Genomic DNA, 19,446 nt, shown 5'->3' with positions numbered 1-19,446 from the left:
TTTATTGTAAGTTTTTTCTCAAGAAGAAACTGAAATTTCAATTCAGAAAAATTAGATTTGTTTTGTAGTGAAAAGCTGTTAAGTATCCATTGAAAGGAACACATGTAGGAAAGGATCTGGAGCACAAGTGCTGGCTACACGTGTAGAAGAGCAATTTGATTTAGATGACAACTTTAACTTTACATCTTATATGCTATTTATTTGAAAGAAGAGGGATAACTGTTTAGATCCAAAACTGGAATTTTAAAGTATGTTATATCCATTAGATGTATAGATTAAAATTCTAAGGTGAAGCAAGCAGGAATTAAGAAAAGAAGAAATAAAAGGAGAGAAGCCAATAATGGGTAATTACTCAACAAAGTATTCGGAGCTACTAGTCCAAGTAAAGTAACATCTAGAACTAGTTCTGTTCGGATGACAAATGAAATACTGTTTATGTTGTACCATTTCTGCTTTTTTGAATTAGTTTGTATAATTATTGTAAGGGTTCTACAGGTACTTTAGAAAAAATACAATAAAAACATGTCAATTGTTTCTAATGATTGTGTCTTTGATTTGTTTCCAGAAAGACAAATTGCTTCTGGTCTTGGGTTTGCTTGGAGAAACGATACTATATCACAAAACCAATATAAGTGCAGAGCAGCCTGAGGTGATGATGGTACATCACAGAATGGCATTTGTTAGCATTTCACTTTTCACAGTTAGGTTACTGCAAACACTTCTTCCTGTAGAAAAGGTAGGCCATGCTAATTTTAAAAGTGACTGTTTTTGATTTTTGCTTTTTAAGAGGACATAAAGGAATATGTTCCTCAGTGATCAGTGTTGGGAAGAATAGCCACTGAACAGAGAAGTTCATCTGATATACATGGGCTAATATGTGGTAGTGAAAGGGAACTCTGTCTTTTCTTTAGATGTTGGTACATTCTACAGTACCTGCTGCAGAATACAAGTCTTAAAAAAATTATACAGCTTTTTAATGAGGTTTGCAATATTCAACGTTCTTCCTGTAACATTTCTTTCTGGTATTATGAATGGTTTGCAAAACAATGCTGCCCCCTGCTTGTTTATTGTTGGCATGGTATGTCTAGTGCTGTATGCTCTTTAAAATCATTATTTTATGGAGTGTAGTGCACAGTTATAGTTTATAGTTTATACTTATTTAAAGTTTTATTTGCCTCTAATGCTCTTTAAAAAAGTTATATGTTGTGGCTCTTTTGTTGTTTCTTTTGATTTTTTTTCCAGTTGGAATCCCATGTTTGAAAATTACTGTGGGATGCATAGGGGTAGATGATGTTTAAAGTTCTCTTTAAAAACATGTATTGTCCATGTTTTTTGTCAGTTATGTTGCTATGTACCACGGTTTTATTAGTCAGTCTTCAACTCGTGTATCAGATTCTTTTTTCAGTTTTTTTTTTTGCCAAGATTTTTAAAAATCTTTTACTAACAGTGAAAGTAGATTCTTGTCTCTGCAAGCAAGTGCAGACATATCGATCTAGTGACTTTTTATAGTTTTTGTTCTTATCCTCCAATGTACAAAATAGAAAATTTTAGTTATATGATAGGAGTTGAAAAAAAAGTTACAGTATTCAACGTCAAAATTTTAATTGAATGAATACTGAACACTTGCAGTAGACAACAAAAACAAAATAACTGAAATTCCTATTCTTAGTTTGTATATTGCTGTGTGGAATTGTACAGATAATTGTGGTCTGTGTATTCTCTGCCATCTAGTGGTTAAATAGTAAACTGCCCAACATACGAACTGCTGTGGCTGGATCAGACCCACGTTTCAATTGCAAGTCTGGTGCTAGGACTGGCATTTCCTGGACTCAGGAATTATGGACTCAGGAATTAATACTCAATTATTATTTAATAATAATAATGGAAAAAGTATATTTCATGGAGCTCTCATTTGATTTGTATTTCTTCCTCTAAATTTTACGTAGTAGCTGTAATGATTGCTCTCACTGAAAGAGTGCAAATGCTGTTGGTTTTACTGTATTTTCAGACCATGTTATTCTGAAAATTGTTTTCTTTTTTGAAGGCAAGCAAAGTTTTGCAGAAGAGCTTGCTGAGTGCTTTATTTCTTCTGTCTCTGGATGTGCCCTTTTCCTTGGAATATCCAAGCATTCACGAAGCCGTTACAGCCTACTTGGAGCAGATGAGTTCTGAGAACTACATTATTTACAAACAAGCTTCAGAAGCTGCTTATTCTATTGAGTGTACTTGTAGCTTTATGGCTGAAGTTCATAAGAAGGTATAGAATTTTATTATATGAAGCATATTTTTATTTATTAATAATAAAGCACATTTATTTCCTATGTTTTTCTTTTCTTGTAAAAACTGTTAGAATTGACACAGAAAACTCACGAGTATTTCTTAGCATTCCATATTGATTTAATTTATATATATTTTTATTAGTATTACTTCTGTTCTTTATAAAAGCAAGCACAAAACCAACAAAAAAAACCCAAAACTTCAAGCGAAAACAAAGGAACAAAGACTTGCAAGTGGCCATATGATCTGTTATGCAGAAGGAAGTTAAAGCAAGTGCTGTATTTCAATATACAGTCAGTATATTTGAATATTTAAATTCCAAACTGTCAGTTCTAGCTCTAAGATACTGCTACTTTTATACTATACAAAGTCTGCACGTTTCACTTTGTTTGCAGAAAGCAAATATACAGTGTTTTTTTAGTTAAGAGATTCAAGTGTGGTACTGAAATATTCTCCAATAATAAAATGGACGATTCCTGCTTGTGCAGATTTCTTGTTCCATTCTTGTATGGATGAGTAAAATACAGAAATAGAAATGATCTGTTGTCTTAAATCTGTGTGAATACGTCTTTACATTAAAAGGTTCTGAACTTTATGACTGAACTACTGATTGTATTAAATATTATTTGCAATTAAGTTGTGATCTTCAAATTTAACTGCACACATTCAGTGTATTTCTTGACTGAAAGTGTGAAGACAAGTATACACAGTCTTATTTACTTATCTATTTTTTAAAAACTTACTTTTAACAATTCAATATTAATTTTAGGGTAACTTTTTATACTTGATTATCGGACATTTTAAAAAGTGCTTTGAATAGTGTTGGAGTGTTCATGTTGTAAAATGTTAGATATTGTTTATGCCCATTTAATTTAATTGTAATTTCTTAGCAGCTGAAGAGTTTTCAGGTGACAGGAACAGGTACTAAAATGTACTTGTCTGAAATACAGTGAGCTTGTTAATCAGGTAAACTATGAACTTCGTGAAAGGCTGAGCTAATCTCTATGTAGACAAACGTTAAATTATTAATTCTGAAAGGTTAGGAAATAACGTTTTATATTTTTAATATTACTTATTCTTATATTTCCTTTCTCTTCATTTTACTTTCCAGGGGAAGAAGAATCTTACTGAATTAGTAGAATTGGCAGATCAGGGCTTACATAGCCTACCTTACCACCAACACATGGCCTTGCTTCAGGGGAGTATTCAAATATGTTCTAATATGTAAGTATATTACATATATATTACATTGTTATAGAGACAGTGTTTTGCAAAATTCCATCTCATTTGTTAAAAAACCTGCTTTAATTGCATTTTCTTTTTTCAAATTTTTAAAATTAGTCTCCATTAGAGAATTTGTCATGCCTGGAACAATTGTGTCGAGCAGTTAATTAGAAGTACAAAATCTCAATTTCACACTGTTTCAGAACTTCAAGGATTTATTTGAAAGGAAACTAAATTTAAGAGTTATCCAATAATGGCTTTTAATTATGAAACGTCAGAATCCTAGGGCTGCTCCAAAAGTAATGCCTCCTATTTTTTTTTGTTGGCCCACAGTATTAGAAGAGAATGTTAGTCATATGGTGGTAGAGGATGAACCTTCTCATCAGTACTCTGTTATATTTTATTGCTCTGTGACAATTGGCAGCAGAGTGGAAGTCCAACAAAATGGCATCTGGTGCAGATTTTTAGGAATAAAGCATGCAGACTCTTGTTTATCACTGGCGGAAATGTGTAGCTAATGCTGGTGAATATGTTGAAAATAGTGATTTGTAGCTGAGAATTTGCTTTATTAAATAGTGTTATTGTACTATTTGTGCGTGTTCCAGTTTCCATGGAAATAAGTGTGAGGCATTACATTCAGAACAACTTCTCAGTATTCTAATCCTTTTAGAATTATCATTTGATGATTTTTCCGAAAACAGGAATTTCACTTCAATTGATTATTATATTTTAACAATTGTCCATACTTTTTGTGATAGTGAGATGGACTGTGATCACTACCAGTAAAAACAAAACGTAACAAAAAAGCCCTGAATGCACTGGAATCTTCATAATTATGTGCCATCATCTGAAGATTATACTGAAACTCAGACTGTTGTAAATGTTTTTCAGATTCCTAATTTTGATGACAGGATTTTGGAAAAAAAATGTTTACTTTTTCCCAAAGTGTAAAAAAAAATAGTATTTTTACAAGTGTGAAGATTGATGTTATGATTTTGCTAAATCTTTTGTGCTCTTGAACTTTTGTCTGTGAAGCTATTTTTCTTTTCAGGCTGTATATCCTTTCAGGAAGAATTTGTGAGGGATTATCTTGAAATTTAACAGGAGAATTGTTACGGACATCTCTGGTTCCTGTAGAACAAATTTAATATATGTTTGAAATCACAGTTTTATTGTAAAATTTATAATAAAACTAACTATTTTTCATTTTAAGTTCTAAGTCTGGCCAGACTGACCCATCGCTCCACACTGAAAGTCAGAATGTTCTTCTCCGTCTATTGGCACATCCTTTGCTGAATATAAAAGCTGAAGCCTATCGCTGCTGTCTGGCAGTGGTTCAGGTTAGAATTTAGTTTGCTCACTCTTTGTTGTCCTGGATAACATATACTGTATGATTTCCTCATGAAAAGCATTGTTACTGCAAATTCTGCTTACCATATGATATGCTGTGCAGGCATGGGTTTGCAGTTTGCTATTTTATTTTAGTATTTAAATCTAATCAGATTAAACTTAGGGACTTTTATTCAGAATATCTTTAAAGGATGAGGAAAACCAGTGATTAACAACTCTGCTTTCTTCAAAAGATTCTTAGTAATATTGGTCATTATTCATTGTTTTGTTTGATTGATTTTGTTTTGGTTTTTGCTGCTGCTCCACAGAAATATTTCAATATAAATTTGTTTTTGAGAAGAACCGAAGCATTCACTTTTACGTTTGCTGAAATGAGATTGCACTGATTCTTTTCTCTCCATAGAGGTTTTTCACTTTCCTTTGTTGTGCTTTTTTTATTTAGTTAGTATTTTTTCTTTGTTTCTTCTTGAGTAAAAATCATTTTGAGTTGACTGGTTGTCTGCTTTTTGCAGAGATATTTGCTTAGACATAATAGAATAATGAAATACTGACATTTTCAGAACACATACATATGTATATATGTATGTATATATATATGCATATATGTAATTCCAATGTAATTGCTTAGACTGTGTAAAAGTGAGAAAGTAAATGATTATTTTAACTAGGTGTAAACGTCTGGAGAGTGTTTAAGAACATGTAATTCCTTTTATGTGCCTTTTTTTTTAATATATAAGAACACACTCCCTGAGATTTTTGCTTGCTTGTTTTTTTTTAATAATGATAGTCCAAAACCATCAACTTCCTAGAAGTATATGGTTGTATTTTTTAATAACAGTGGTAGTGTCTTATTAATCAGATCCTTTTAGGTATTCATTAATATTGACTTATATTGGTGAGATCATAAGATGCTTTTCTATTTTGCTGTTTGCCTCCACTGAGTGACACTTGTAACTTTTTGTGAAATTTTTACCTGTTTTAGATTTTAGTTATTATAACAAAATGCTGAACAACATATAAAGACTAACTGGTATGTAAAATCACAATGAAATGATTTAGCATTTTTTATTCTTATATAGTGACAGCAAATTTTAGTCAGTGATTTACAAAGATGTTTCTTCCAGGACCATAATGTTTAGCTTTCAGAACTTTATTCTTCCTAGATGCATAGACGCCTTTCACTGCATCACAACTCCAGGCAGTAGTGGAATCTGTGCTGAATTTATAAACTAACTGTCTTTATTTTTACTTAAGGACTGTTTATATATTAATAATGTTGCTGAATCTGTGTCTTCAATATGCCATGGAATACATTTTCTTCTTCATCCAAAAGTTTTATATGAAATTGCTACTTTTGGACTTCAGGAAGAAAAGAATGAGGTACTGTGTATAGTAAATGTTAAGTTCATACTGTTATGGTGATCTGAGGCTTACCTAAAGTTTTTACTATGTAGGTTTTCTATATGCATATGGAAAGAGCGAATGATTAAAAGAACGAGAAGTGAAAGAAGTTACGAATTTCAGTCTTTTTTAACAGCCTGATGTTTATTATGCCTGATAATTGAGAGTTTTTTGTATTAATATTTTCTGTTACAGTGTTGGCAAACTGATATAAACACATGAGCTGTTGTAGTTGTTGTATTAGTTTTTTCTTTATCTATTTTTTTTTAATTGAGCAGGTAAACTCTGCAGCCAAGGCCATTCTGATGCACCTGTTGCAGGGCCAATTAGTAATGGAGATATTGACTTGGAACAAGTTTCTTGAGGCTCTCTATCCTGTCATTCCTGTTTTACAGGTATTTTTATGTGATGTAATCTGAATTTGATGTATGAAATCTTATAAACAGCAGCATGGTTCTCTTAAAACAAACAGAATATTCACTTAAGTAGCAAGTGAAAAATAGACTAACAGTAATGGTGACATGCCAATCAAAGTTACTACTTTGAAGTTTGTAGGCAAATTCTAACCGATGATTATAGTAGAAATAGACAGTTACCAAGACTTAATTGTTTCTGTGTAGAAATCCAAATGCATTTTAAAACATTATATACTTTTTCAAATGGGCATCTAAATAGAATTTTGGAAACGGATAAATCTGAACATTTGTAGGTACTTTGTGATTGCAGAGTTTTCTGATCAAGTTTTGTGGTCAATAAATAGCAGAAGGTATAAGCTGTATTTTCTTTTTTGTTTCTTTCCAGCTGATTAGAAGGATCAACAATTAGCATTATCTTTAGTCTTTAGACTAAAGTAACAGTATGCCCATTTTATTTTCACTCTTGGCTCAATCTAATAGTTTTGCTGTCTTCAGTACGGTTTTCAGTGTAGTTGCTCCTTTCAAGTTTTTATTTTTTTTTCCTCCAGTGCTAGACACTTGCCTTCTATAATATATCTATAGGTTTGCAAATCAGGTATTTGCTACATGCTTCCTGAGTTGGAAGAGACCCACAAGGATCAGAGTCTTAATTCCTGGCTTCACAAAGGACCACCCAAAATTCAAACCCTATGTTTGAGAGCATTGTCCAAACTCTTCTTAAAAACTTCACTAGGCTTGGTGCCGTGACCACAGTCCTGGAGAACCATTTCCAGTGCCTGACCATTCCCAATCTTTTCCTAATATCCAACTTGACACTCTATTGACACAGCCCCATGCTGTTCCCTCAGGTCCTGTTGCTGCCACCTGAAAGCATAGATCAGTGCCTGCTCGTCCTCTCCCCTTGTGAGGGAACTGTAGGCTGCAATGAGGCATCCCCTCTTCTCTGTGCTGAACAAACCTTCTCTCCATATATTTTGCCCTCTAGGCCCTTCACCATCTTTTTAGCCCTCCTTTGGATACTCTCTGTTTACTAGTTTCATTCCTCATTCATTTTCCTCATTCTCCAGTGTGTATGTATATCCAGGGTTGCCCCATCCATGTGCAAAATCTGGCACCTGCTTTTGTTAACACAGTGCAGCTGGTTTCTCGGTCCTCTAATTTGTCAAGATTTCTCTGCAAGGCCTGTCTACCCTCATGTCAGCAGCTCCTCGTAATTAGTCACCTCAAAACTTACATATATGCTCAAGTCCTGCGTCCAAGTTGTTCATGAAAACATTGAAAAGGACTGGTCCGAAGCTGGAATCCTAGGGAACCTAACTAGAGACTGGCTACCTGGTGTGAGCCTGTTTATTGTAACCTTTGAGCTCTACCCATCTGCCAGTTGTTGTGAACTGCTGTTGACTGTTACCCTTGACTGCACTCTCTCTCAAATGTTTTTCAATAACTCCCAGAATAATCACCATAATCCTTCACCAGGCACTGAAGTGAGGTTGACAAGTCTAATTACCAGTGCTGTCTTTTTTCCCTTCTTGAAATTTAGGACAATGTTTGCCCATTTCCAGTTGAATGTGAACTTTCTAGATTCCCAAGACCATTGGAATATAATTGAGAGAGATCCTGTGAGATTTCTTTCTTGTTTAGTTTTCTTTTGAAATATCACTCTTATTATCTGTTCTTAGTATAATTGGTATACGTTTCTTCTTTGCCTGTATCTCAGTATTACCATAAATTTATAAAAATCATTAAGTAATATGGTCCTTGAAATAGATTCATCAGTTTGAATGTCTACCATGACCAAGGAAGTGTAGGATAAGAGGTGAAAGGGATTGAAGAAAGGCAACTGGTGGAGAAAGCTCTGAAGAAATGTCAGCTTCTCGTTACACATGCTACACATATGTATCCATTCCATTGATATTCAAGATGGAATAGTGATTTTAATGTAACTGTAGGCTAAACGTGTGAGAAGGAATTCCCTACTCTCGATTTCCTAGAGTACAGTTTTTCTTTATGCTACAGCTAAAGAAAACTATCTAAAAACAAATAAAAAAGCATTAACAGACAGAAGGCTAAAGTTTCAGGTGAAACTGAGCTATGTGAAAATCTTTATGTAAATTTTATGCACAATCACTTTTTTCATGGAGGAATTTTAATTACAGAATTTTTTAAAGTTATGGATTTTTTTTTTCAGTTGCTGATTCCTCTGCTCTCCATTAATATGTAAAAGAATGGGAATTACCTGTCTAATTTGCTAAGGTTTTTAATTTTAATTTTTATTTTTTAAATTGGGAGGTTTGTTTTTGTTTTAGGGTTACGCTGACACAAAGGATAAGCTAGGAAACTGCATCCTCACTTTGAGTGAAACATCCTCTGACAAAGGAGATGGTATTCTCCCTAGAACTACTAGACTACGAGCTGCTCTGCGTCTTCTCTTCTCAAAAAAGCAGCTGTGAGTATTCCCTTGCAGCATTTCAGCGTACCTTTTACACATATGTTAAAAATATCTTTTTTTAGAGCAAACAAATCAAAAAAACAATTGACTGTTACACAGTGAGTTGATTTGAAAGATACAAAGCAAATCCTTTGTTCCCCCATACTATATTAATTTTGTAAACTAATTAATATTTAACTGTACAGCTAACATTTTCTGCTGTGAGGACTTAATATATTTATTTTAATTGTTTACTCCTTTAGGGTTCGTTCTATAGCACTTAAGCATTTATTATTCCATCTTTTGAATGAAGAAGGGGCAGGCTTGAAACGTCCATGTCTGCAAGGCAGCTTGTCTTCTAGTATATCAAATTTATTTATTATAGAAAAAGCTATGGAGCTTAAATTGGATGATAAAATGGAGTCTATATTTAAGGTAAGCTCTATCTAAACACTGTATCATTATTTGATACTTTGTAACAATGGTTTATTACTCGTTTCTTCTGTTGTTGTTTTTTTCCTTTGCAGGTCAGTTAACAGAAAGACTTTAAGTTCAAAGGGAACAGGCTTGCTCTGCTTACAGCAATTTAATTGTGCCTGGGTAGAGTCTGATTTTACTCATTTCTTTTTCTGTACAATCTATTTTTACTGAAAAAGGCAGTTTTCAGTGTGAAAATAAACAGAATTTCCTAACATTTTAGAACATGTTTTCTGAGTATTATTGCTTTTGCAGAAAGAAAAAATTATCATGAGTACATGTTCTAGGGAGAATTTTTCTCTCTGCATTCAATTAGTTAAGCTGTGTTTTAATAATTTATTTTTTACCTCCCTTCCATTCTTTTCCTTACTTTATCCTCAAGGGAGTATGTTAAACATTTGCTAAGACGTTTCCTCTCTGTTTTAACATTATTTTGACCACACTTGATTTATACTTCAAAAGCCATAATATGAAATCTGCACGGATGTATAAAATTATTTTAGTTCTTCTGACCCTACTGCCATCAGTACCCTTCACAGACTTAAAATCAGTAATTCTAGCATTTCTGTGAAGTTTTGGGCTTTCTGTAGTCCTGCAGAAACTAAACATTATTTAGAAGTCAGCTTTTGTTGAACACCAGAAACTATTACTTTTATATTATAGAAATTAGAGATTTGTTATAAAATGGTTATAATCTATTCCTTTCTTATTTACATGCACATGGTATCTAATTAAATATATAGAATTAAATTATATTGCTATATTATTTATAATATATATCTATATGTTTAATTAATTTTATAAATATAGAAGAATATAAATCATTTTGATGGAGTCAGGATCTTTTTAGTGATGTACAGTGGCAGGACAATGCAGGGGATGCAACTGAAACACAAGAAACTATCTAAATATGAAGAAACACTTCTTGGCTGTACAGGTTATAGAGTGCTGGCATAGATTGCCTAGAGAGGCTCTGGAGTCCCTTCAGAGCAGGATGTGATCCTAAGCAACTGTCTGTAGGTGGCCACAACTCCAGAAGTCCCTTCCAGTATCAACTGTTACGTAATTCTGATATTTTGTACTCTATTAAGAAATGTGACTAGTCACCTTGTTTCACAGTTGCATGTTAGTTGTAAATCTAATATAGCATTACTTTTAGGTAGAAACAATTGAAAAGCTTTATGACATCTTGACTTCTGACGCTGTTGACATAGTTTTACGGAAGTCTGCAGCTGAGCAGATGGCCATCATTTTACAAGGTAAAATTGTTGGGAAAACTTGGGTGTTGTCCATCATGTGAACTTGTACTTTTGCTACGTTTTGTTCATATTTCTGCAGATGGTGCTTGTTGTAGGTTTTATGTATGCTGTTGGATCAGAATTTAATGCTGTTGTGGACAACAGTGTCTTTTTTGTTACTATCAAGAATAAGAAATAATGATTTTACTGGTTTGAAAACAGCTCCCTTTGATAATAGAGGAAGAAGCTTAATTCTGTATGCTCTATAAGAATTTTTTTTCTGCCTTACCTTTTAAATGTTCATCATTCTGTTGATTTCTGTTACATTTCATGGTGCTTCAAATTTTTCTTTTACTAATTAAAGTATCTGTCTTGATTGAGGGAGGAGATGGTTATTATAAATTATACAAATATTTTTGTTGTTCTATTTTAATTAGGAAAGTCAAATCTTAGATTGCATGGTCTAGTTAAATGGAGATTACTTATAGTGGAGAATTTCTTCAAATATCCTAAATGTTTTTCTCCATTTTTAGGTGGTCTAAGTTACTATAGTTAAAATGGAATGAAATATCATTTGTGTGAACTTCTCTCGGTAAACTCAGGTTAAGCTTCCATGTTTATTCCCTCTTTCATTATCAAGATGTAGACTCTATGTGACATATAATTTAGTATGTTTGCAGGAAAACATATTCCTGCTTATATTCTTTATGATTTAGATAAGTAACTTAAAGTTACTAATCATATGCATCATGTTTTTGTTGATGGGTTTGTTTTATAATTGTGTTGCTCAAATGGGCAGAAAAAATATGAATTGTTGTAAAGTATTGATTGAATGAAAACATAGTCTTTGGTAGAGTATTTTTTTGGCTCAGTGCAGAATCACAGCCTGATGGTTTGTACTGTACCTAATCAGTATGATTCAAACACAGATTTTATTCAAGGAACACAAATCATTATTATAGAACATGGGAACATGAAATGTAAGACAATATAAAAATTGAATTTTTGTTTTCAGAAAAATCGACAGAAAACTGAGGAAATCTCTTCTGATTTGTAAAATATATTTGGCTATGGCAGGCAAAGATTTCAGATGTCAAGAGAAAGCTATCATAGGGTAAAATTCTACAGTAAAAAATGCAGCTTTTTCATTAAAAAATACTTGGGATATTTAAGAGGCTGCTATAGACCATTACATAGACCATGCTATAGATCATTACATTTACTTATTTGTTTTTGCTTTGGAGAGTGTTATCTAAAATTTGTGTTATGATGACTGTTTAGTAGTTTAAGCATCTCTGGTCTTCTTTACTTGCTATATAGACACCTGTGGACTGTGCAGTTACTGTCAAGTTTTTTAGAAAGGCTAGTTAATATTTATGCATTTTAGAGTTCTCTAGGATAGCTAAGCTAAAGAAAGACTGATGAACAAGGCTTTCTGGAGGCTTTAGTTAGTAGAGCTGGAGCTGTGCTTGCTGTGAAAATTGTTAACCAATAGAACAAGTTTTGCTCTCAACAGGAGTTTGTGATCATTGAGAAAAGCTCAGTATTTGATTATGAAACCAGTGTTTCTTAACAAACTTTTGTTTTTCCTGCAGATACCAACATGCATGGTATTGTGAAAAATTTGGGTGTGGTAGAAAAAGTTCTGGCTTACCTTACTGAATGTGTACATGTGAATGGCAAGGTAAAGCTACTGTTCCTTCTTCAAACATTGGATAGCATGACAATAGTAGAATTTTTCTTTTTCTGTACTTAAAATTCTACTTTTCTTTGTGCATCAGTTTTGCATACTATAAAAATATTTAACATTTTAAATTGTAAAATATATTTGTTACATTTCTTACAGTAGTAAGATTCTCTTAATTAGGGAAGATTGGTTTATCTACCTGTGAGAATAGCTTCCTCATTGAATAAACTTCTTTTCTCAGTTTGCTTCCATGGTATTGGTATAGCAGTAATTTAAATAAAAAAAATCATTTTTCTATTGTAATGATTTATTTCCTCAAAATGTGCAGGAGCCTGGTTAGAAAGTAAATCAAATAGAAGCACTGCTTATCTCTTCTCTAATGTAAGTTATTCTAAACAGAAGGTAGTGCTAGTTTCATTAGATCAGAGATACACCATGTAAGTTGTATTAAACATGTTATTAGGATGCACTCTAGCCTAGATTCCAGTTCTCCCTTCAAATGATTTTTTATTTAATTCTAAAATCTGTAGAGGGGAAAAAATATATGCAGAAAGCTGCACACATACAAAAACACACACACACAAAATAAACAAATAAATAAGAACCTCTTGCATCTTATTAGTGAAGTGACTACCAAAGAAAGGATTAAGTTTATAGTAGAGGGAAAAAGCACAATTTTCATATCCATTCATGCTAAAAATTCTTTCCCATATTAAATAAGCAGAACTTTTATCTATTGCATATCCAGTGACTCTCGGTGATGGAGTTCACAAAATGAAATTTCAAGTAGAATCTCAGGGAAGCAAAGTAATGTTTGGTGAAGGATGTACTGTCTTCTCATTCTGCAGTGAAGTGACTTTGGTCCTACTTTTTTCTGCTGACTGATACTTTAACTGTTAGAAAGCTGCTTTCTTATGTTTTGTGATCTGAGATATTGGGATGCAGAAAATTAATCTGATGCAGTAAGCTATTTGCATTTAAGAAAGAATGAATAAGCTTGAATTAATAAGTTTTTTTAAATCCTTCATCTCATGTATGTTCTTCTAAGAAATATGTATTTTGGAAGCATGTTATATAACTGTAACTGCATTATGAGGCCAGAGACCAACAAAATCACCATCAGTTGCTAATAAAATGAAGCCAAAAGTTATTTAATATTTTCTAATGAATATGCAGTTATGCAAGGATAACATTTTCTTGTCTAAGAATGTTTCTTTACTATAAATCACAGAATGTGTTTGTTTGTAGCATAACGATTTGTATTGAGCACCTCATAACAGATCATCCTAATTCATATCAATATTAAATTGTTGTTCTTGCAGCTTATGGAATCCATAGTGTTACCATGTCTGACACTCTTATGTAAACTCATATATGCTGATCCAGATCTTCGTTTGTCCCTAGTCCAGCAATCATCTTTGTTGCTTTTACTATTCAGAGGTAAAGATTTTCTTTCTACATATGTATTAAAATAAAATGTGTGAAATATGGCTAGATGTCTAACCAAATGCTTTCATGAGTATCCCTGATGTTTTAAAGAAATTATTGTTTCCTATTACCAATGTTATGACATCTGATGAAGATGTTAGCAGAATAGCAGCAGACAAAAAGTGAACCACTGTCCTTTATATGTATTACTAAATGCCACTATTTTCCTAACATTTTTTAAAGTATCTTTTGTTTTATTCAGTTTCCCTGATATTCCAAAATGATCAGGCTGTTTTAACGGAAGCTACAGTATTGCTTTGTCTTCTGTTGTTTGATGAAGTATCAAGAACAGACACGTGGTATGAAAAAAGTTTTTCAATTGCACTATCTCAATCAAAATTGAAGATTTTCATGAAAATTAGTTTTGTTTGATACATATATATGTATATATAAATTATCCACAGAAGTGAAATATGTTCAAAATTGCATGAATTACCTATTTGCAGGTCAGTAAATTGTTTCAATATTTAGATTGCATGTTATATGGATCTACTTGGCACATATAAGTACTTTGTACTTAAGTGTTAGGTACCTTTATTTTCATTTTCAAAAAGCCTTGTTTATTCTTTAATCTTTAATTGTTAATTCTTTAATCCATGTCTTCCGTAAATGGAAACTGCAGTAATCAAGTAACTAGCTATAGATGTATTGTTGTTGATTTTCTAACTCAATTAGAATTCTCTTTTTTACTTCGACTTTCAAACATAGTTCTTGTCTTTAATTCAAGGAACTTCAGCTAATGCTATATTATTATTTGAAATAAGTATGTACTTCAGAAAAAAATATACTCTTAAAATTCACATACATTAAATACACTGGAAAAAATTCTCATGCATATTTATCTCTAATAGAAAAAAGTACATAGGTCACTTCTAAATAATGCCTCCTATTTTATTTCCATTGAAACTACAACAGATGCAAAGAGCACAATAACAACTGTTCGAAATTCTCAGCTACAAAACATTTTTTTTCAGTGTAGTCAACACCATTTGCTACACATTTTCACCAGCAATAAATTAGAGCCTGAATGGTGCGCTCATAAAGATATGCAACAGTGGAGGTGACCCGCTGTTGCCACTACTGAAATAAACTGTCTCACTGTGCTCGTATCCCGTATTTGCTCTCCATAAACATGCAGCAAGCACTGATGTATGTCAGTGGGTGTCATTATTTTCTGCAAGGAGGAATTCAGTTCCACACCTTTGCTTCATATGCACTTCCATGTCAAATGCCATTTTGTCAGACCGCCCCTCTGCTGCTGTCTGTCACATGGCAACAAAATATAACGAAATATTGGCGTGAGGGTTCAGCCTGTACTACCATACCACCAGCATTTGCCTTTGATGTCATAGGTCAACATAATAAAGTAGGAGATATTACCTTCTAAGCAGCCTAGTAAATAAGCCTGTGCTTTGCTATGTCATCTTTAATTTCATTTTCACGTATGTTACGTCTCCAATAGGTATTTTATATGTATATGACCTAAAAATTACCTGAATATTGAATAATCATAAAGAAACACAGTTTGTTAATATAAATGTATTCAGCAACGTTCTCAAAGAGCTTTTTGTAGGGAAAAAACCCAGCTATATCTGAATCATAATGAATAACTACAGCATTAGTTGATAATCAAAGTTAAAAGTAAGAAAAAACTTAATTTTTCATGCAGGACTGAAAACATAAGCAATAATGGTGCTGTCCTACCTTCCTTCAGTTTACCTGTTGCTGTTGTTAGACGGTATGTTGGCTATTTTGTTTTTGTTCTTTGTTTTCTTTGTCTTTTTTTTGGGGGGGGGTTAGGGGAGAGGTGGAGGTTGGCATTGTTTGCTTTGATTTGTATTCTTTCTTCACTAAACTTAAATTCTTTACATCTGCTGTCCTCCCTGAAGGATGGAAGGAAGGGGAGGCATTTGGTTTTAAATTCAAAGTTGCCTTTTTTTTTATGTGATAGTTGTGGAGTTCTTCATCTAGCCTTCTTTTCGTTCTGATAGCTTTGAAAATGTATCAAATGTAAATAATTGTTTGACTGGAGCATTTAACTGTGGCTTTTGTTTGTTTGTTTATTTATTTAAGATATCATCTCCCAGTCAAGATCACTGCTCATCATATAGTTAGCCCTAATTCAGTTGTAGTGCCATTGTCTTCTGAATGCTTGGCTATGAAACCTGTGTCAGATATGCTAAAGATGTCTTGGAATCTGTCATGGTACCATGGGACTGAAAACCTGTTGCAGCTGAAAAATTATGAGAAACAAGAAGAAACGTGAGCTGTTTTATCTTAATTTTAAATCTTAATATTTTTCCTTTAAGTGTATTCCCAACTTCAAACATCAGTAAAACTTGTTTATAGTTTGAAAATATTGTCTTCTAAATGTTAAGGGTTGCATCCCAGGAGTTGTAGATAAGATATCATGATAATACCTAAATCATAGAATTGCTCAGGTTGGAAAGACCTTCAAGATCGTCAAGTTCAACTACAACCTAACCATACTACCCTAGCTCTAACAGCCCACCACTAAATCATGTCCCTGAGCACCATATTCAGAAAATTTTTAAACGCAGACAGGTGAGGTGACTCATCCCCCTCCCTGGGGAGTCTATTCCAGTGCTTAGCAACCCTTTCTGTAAAGAAGTTTTTCCTGATATCTTACCTGAACTTCCCCTGGTGCCGATGTGAGACTGATAGGTCTGTAGCTACCGGGATCATCTGTCCAGCCCTTTTTGAAGATGGGCATCACATTTGCCAGTCTCCAGTCTGATGACCCCAGTTAGCCAGGAGTTTTGAAGGATGATGGAAGGTGGCTTGGCAACCACATCTGCCAACTGCCTCAGCACTCTAGGGTGAAATCTGTCTAGCCCCATGAACTTGTGAGTGTCCAGCTTTTAGAGCAGGTCCAAAGCCATTTCCTCATGGATTATGCAGGGCCTATTCTGTTCCACATCCCTATCTTCCAGTGCAAGGGGCTGTGTGCCCAGGGAACAACTAGCCTTACTATTAAAGACTGAGGCAAGGAAGACATTAAGTACCTCAGCCTTGTCGTGATCCTTGGTCACTATGTTCCCCTTTTGTGTACAACAAGGAATGGAGATTCTCCCCAGCTGTCTTCTCCTACTGTATTTATAGAAATATTTATTGTTGTCTTTCACCTTAGTGGCCAAGTTCAGTTCCAGCAGGGCTTTGGCCTTTCTGATCTTCTTCCTGCACAGCTTCGCTGCTTATTTGTAATCCTCATAAGTTGCTTGCCCCTTCTTCCAAAGGCCATAAACTTTCCTTTTGTTACTGAGTTCCAGCCAAATGTCTCTGTTCAGCCAAAACACTGGAGAATGCGGGCATCGATCCCGCTACCTCTCGCATGCAAAGCGAGCGCTCTACCATTTGAGCTAATTCCCCACCTTTTCATAGGTGATCAGGAAAACTCTCTTCACATGCTTTGGTAAGCATTTGATTAACAAGGCTTCTCTCTGAGATTCTTTTGTATACAGAACTCAGCATCCTTGAGAAATCACTCCTGTTTTGAAGTAGTTCATTCATTCAGAACCAAAATGATTTCTTAGAAAGGAAATTGCATAGTCTAAGAGGTCAACAATGCCATAGAGGAAAAATTCATTACAAACCATGAATAACGCCTTTCAAATAATTTTTTGAGAGGTGCCAGCCTTCCAAAGAACTCAAGCAGTTCAGGATTTGAATTCCTGTGAGGTGGTTTGTTGCTGGTCTGTTTTTGGTTTTGGGCTTGTGTTTTGTTGTTTTTGTTTTGTATTTGAGGTGACAAAATAATGGGGAAAAATACTTCTTTAAGGCAACTTATGCTTTGTCTTCTCATCTGAACTAAAATAATCTATAAATATCCCGATTGCTAATTTTTCTTTTATGCCTTTTCAGATTTTTAGACACATTAAAACTCTCCTCAGAAGACATTCTTATCCTGAAAATAACTCACGCAACCTATGGTCTGCAGGACTGTCTTAATTCAATCATTCAGGCAGTATCCCACAGGGATGTTAAAACTTCTCTCACTAGGTTGAACTTTTATGCTCTAAATGATAGACTTGCTTTAAAATGCATCTCTGGGTCTTGTCGAACCATTTTGAAGAGCTCTGTTTGGCAGAAAGCAATAAATAGGTAAGCGTACTGAATAAAAAAAATGAATTAGAATGATGTTGTTTAAATTATAAAGTTTATAGTTTTCATATCCACAGAAATGGATTTGATAGCCTATGTACCTTTGATTCTGATTGTTTTCTATGCATGTAGTTAATCGAAATGATCCCATGGAAAATTATTATATGATCCTGTAGTTGACTCCTGTTTCCTTGTACTTCCTAAAGCTAATAGATGAGACTAACCACAGATTATGCAGGTAATGTTAACAGTGGCTTTGCTTGTATGCCATTTTTATCCTTTATTATTTTTCTGATTTTCTGAGTGTTTGGTTTGTGCATGGTTATTTTTTTTATTAGGAGTAAAATTAATTTCTGTTCATAAGGTACATCTTCTGTCTGTTTGCAAATAGATCTTTGACAATATGAAGCATGTAATTTAGCTGTTTTCAAACAAACATGACTGTTTTGGATGCTCTCCGTTTTGCGTATAATCCACCTGAACACGGATTATTTGTTCTATGGCAGTTCTCCACTAGTTCAGACCTCAAAAGTGCTCTTTAGACCCTACAGCTGTGTGAATCAAAACATAAATACACTTAGTTCTAGTGTATAGTTTTGCATGTATTGTTGATAGACTGTACAGCACAAATTCTGTTAATTGTTTTGTGTTTTTATTTGGTTGGCTTTTTTTTGTCCATCTGTCCAAATTTTGGTTCTTAGGTATGGGCTGAAGCTACAACAGTTCACAGAATCTATCTATGCTTTGGTGCAGTATGTAAAATTTGTGCTAATTTGGTTGCTGTCTTCACTAAATCCAAGTAAAAGTTAATTTTTGAAACTGGTCAATACTTTCACTAAATGCAATAAGAAGGAGAATGATTGTATGTGTTTTGTTTTTTTGTTTTTTTTCCTCTAGCTTGGTATCCGGCTAAATATATAAATAATTGTTTGGGCATACCAGCTTAAGGAAGTAGCTCCAGGAACTATTTCTTCCAGAGCTTGTTAGTCTTGTTAGTGACATTTGGTTGTGGGTTTTTTTGTTTGTTTGTTTTTTCTTTAATGATAGGATAGGATACATCTACAAATGCTGGGCGATGTCATTTTGTGTCCACTCTTAGTAATCTTTTGAGAGATGCCTGAGGATTAGAGGAAAGCAAATATCACTCCTGTCTTCAAGAAGGGCACATGAAGGACAGGAATCTCATCAGGAGTTGGATGGCTTTACCATTGAGAAGTCATACTTGGCAAACTTGCTGAAATCCCTTTATAATAGAAAGACTGGCTTTGTAGATGAGAGGAGTAATGGATATGTTCTGCCTTGATTTCAGTGTTTTTACACAGTATTTTCCTTAAGATC

General features: G+C 33.7%; 1 protein-coding gene and 1 non-coding gene across 2 annotated transcripts in view; one reads left to right on the top strand and one right to left on the bottom strand.

The window, feature by feature from the left end:
- Positions 1–19,446, top strand: part of RTTN (rotatin) — a 71,247-nt gene that overhangs the window by 12,604 nt on the left and 39,197 nt on the right. The window contains exons 11-25 of the mRNA XM_065752232.1: positions 566–736; positions 2,045–2,257; positions 3,389–3,501; positions 4,715–4,841; positions 6,106–6,231; positions 6,531–6,647; positions 8,975–9,114; positions 9,360–9,531; positions 10,733–10,832; positions 12,407–12,495; positions 13,821–13,938; positions 14,189–14,285; positions 15,656–15,724; positions 16,060–16,248; positions 17,869–18,108. Coding sequence (XP_065608304.1) covers positions 566–736; positions 2,045–2,257; positions 3,389–3,501; positions 4,715–4,841; positions 6,106–6,231; positions 6,531–6,647; positions 8,975–9,114; positions 9,360–9,531; positions 10,733–10,832; positions 12,407–12,495; positions 13,821–13,938; positions 14,189–14,285; positions 15,656–15,724; positions 16,060–16,248; positions 17,869–18,108 — 2,081 coding nt within the window. The remainder of the gene's footprint in view (positions 1–565; positions 737–2,044; positions 2,258–3,388; positions 3,502–4,714; positions 4,842–6,105; positions 6,232–6,530; positions 6,648–8,974; positions 9,115–9,359; positions 9,532–10,732; positions 10,833–12,406; positions 12,496–13,820; positions 13,939–14,188; positions 14,286–15,655; positions 15,725–16,059; positions 16,249–17,868; positions 18,109–19,446) is intronic.
- On the bottom strand, positions 17,304–17,376 carry TRNAA-UGC (transfer RNA alanine (anticodon UGC)). The gene has a single exon. It is a non-coding gene; the product is annotated as a tRNA-Ala (tRNA).

Source organism: Cyrtonyx montezumae, unplaced genomic scaffold (assembly GCF_038088225.1).
Source record: "Cyrtonyx montezumae isolate F1298 unplaced genomic scaffold, pur_monq_1.0 scaffold_8, whole genome shotgun sequence".
Classification (NCBI taxonomy): Eukaryota; Metazoa; Chordata; class Aves; order Galliformes; family Odontophoridae; genus Cyrtonyx; species Cyrtonyx montezumae.
Note: the sequence above shows the minus strand (reverse complement) of the source record. Positions and strands in the feature narration are given on the sequence as shown.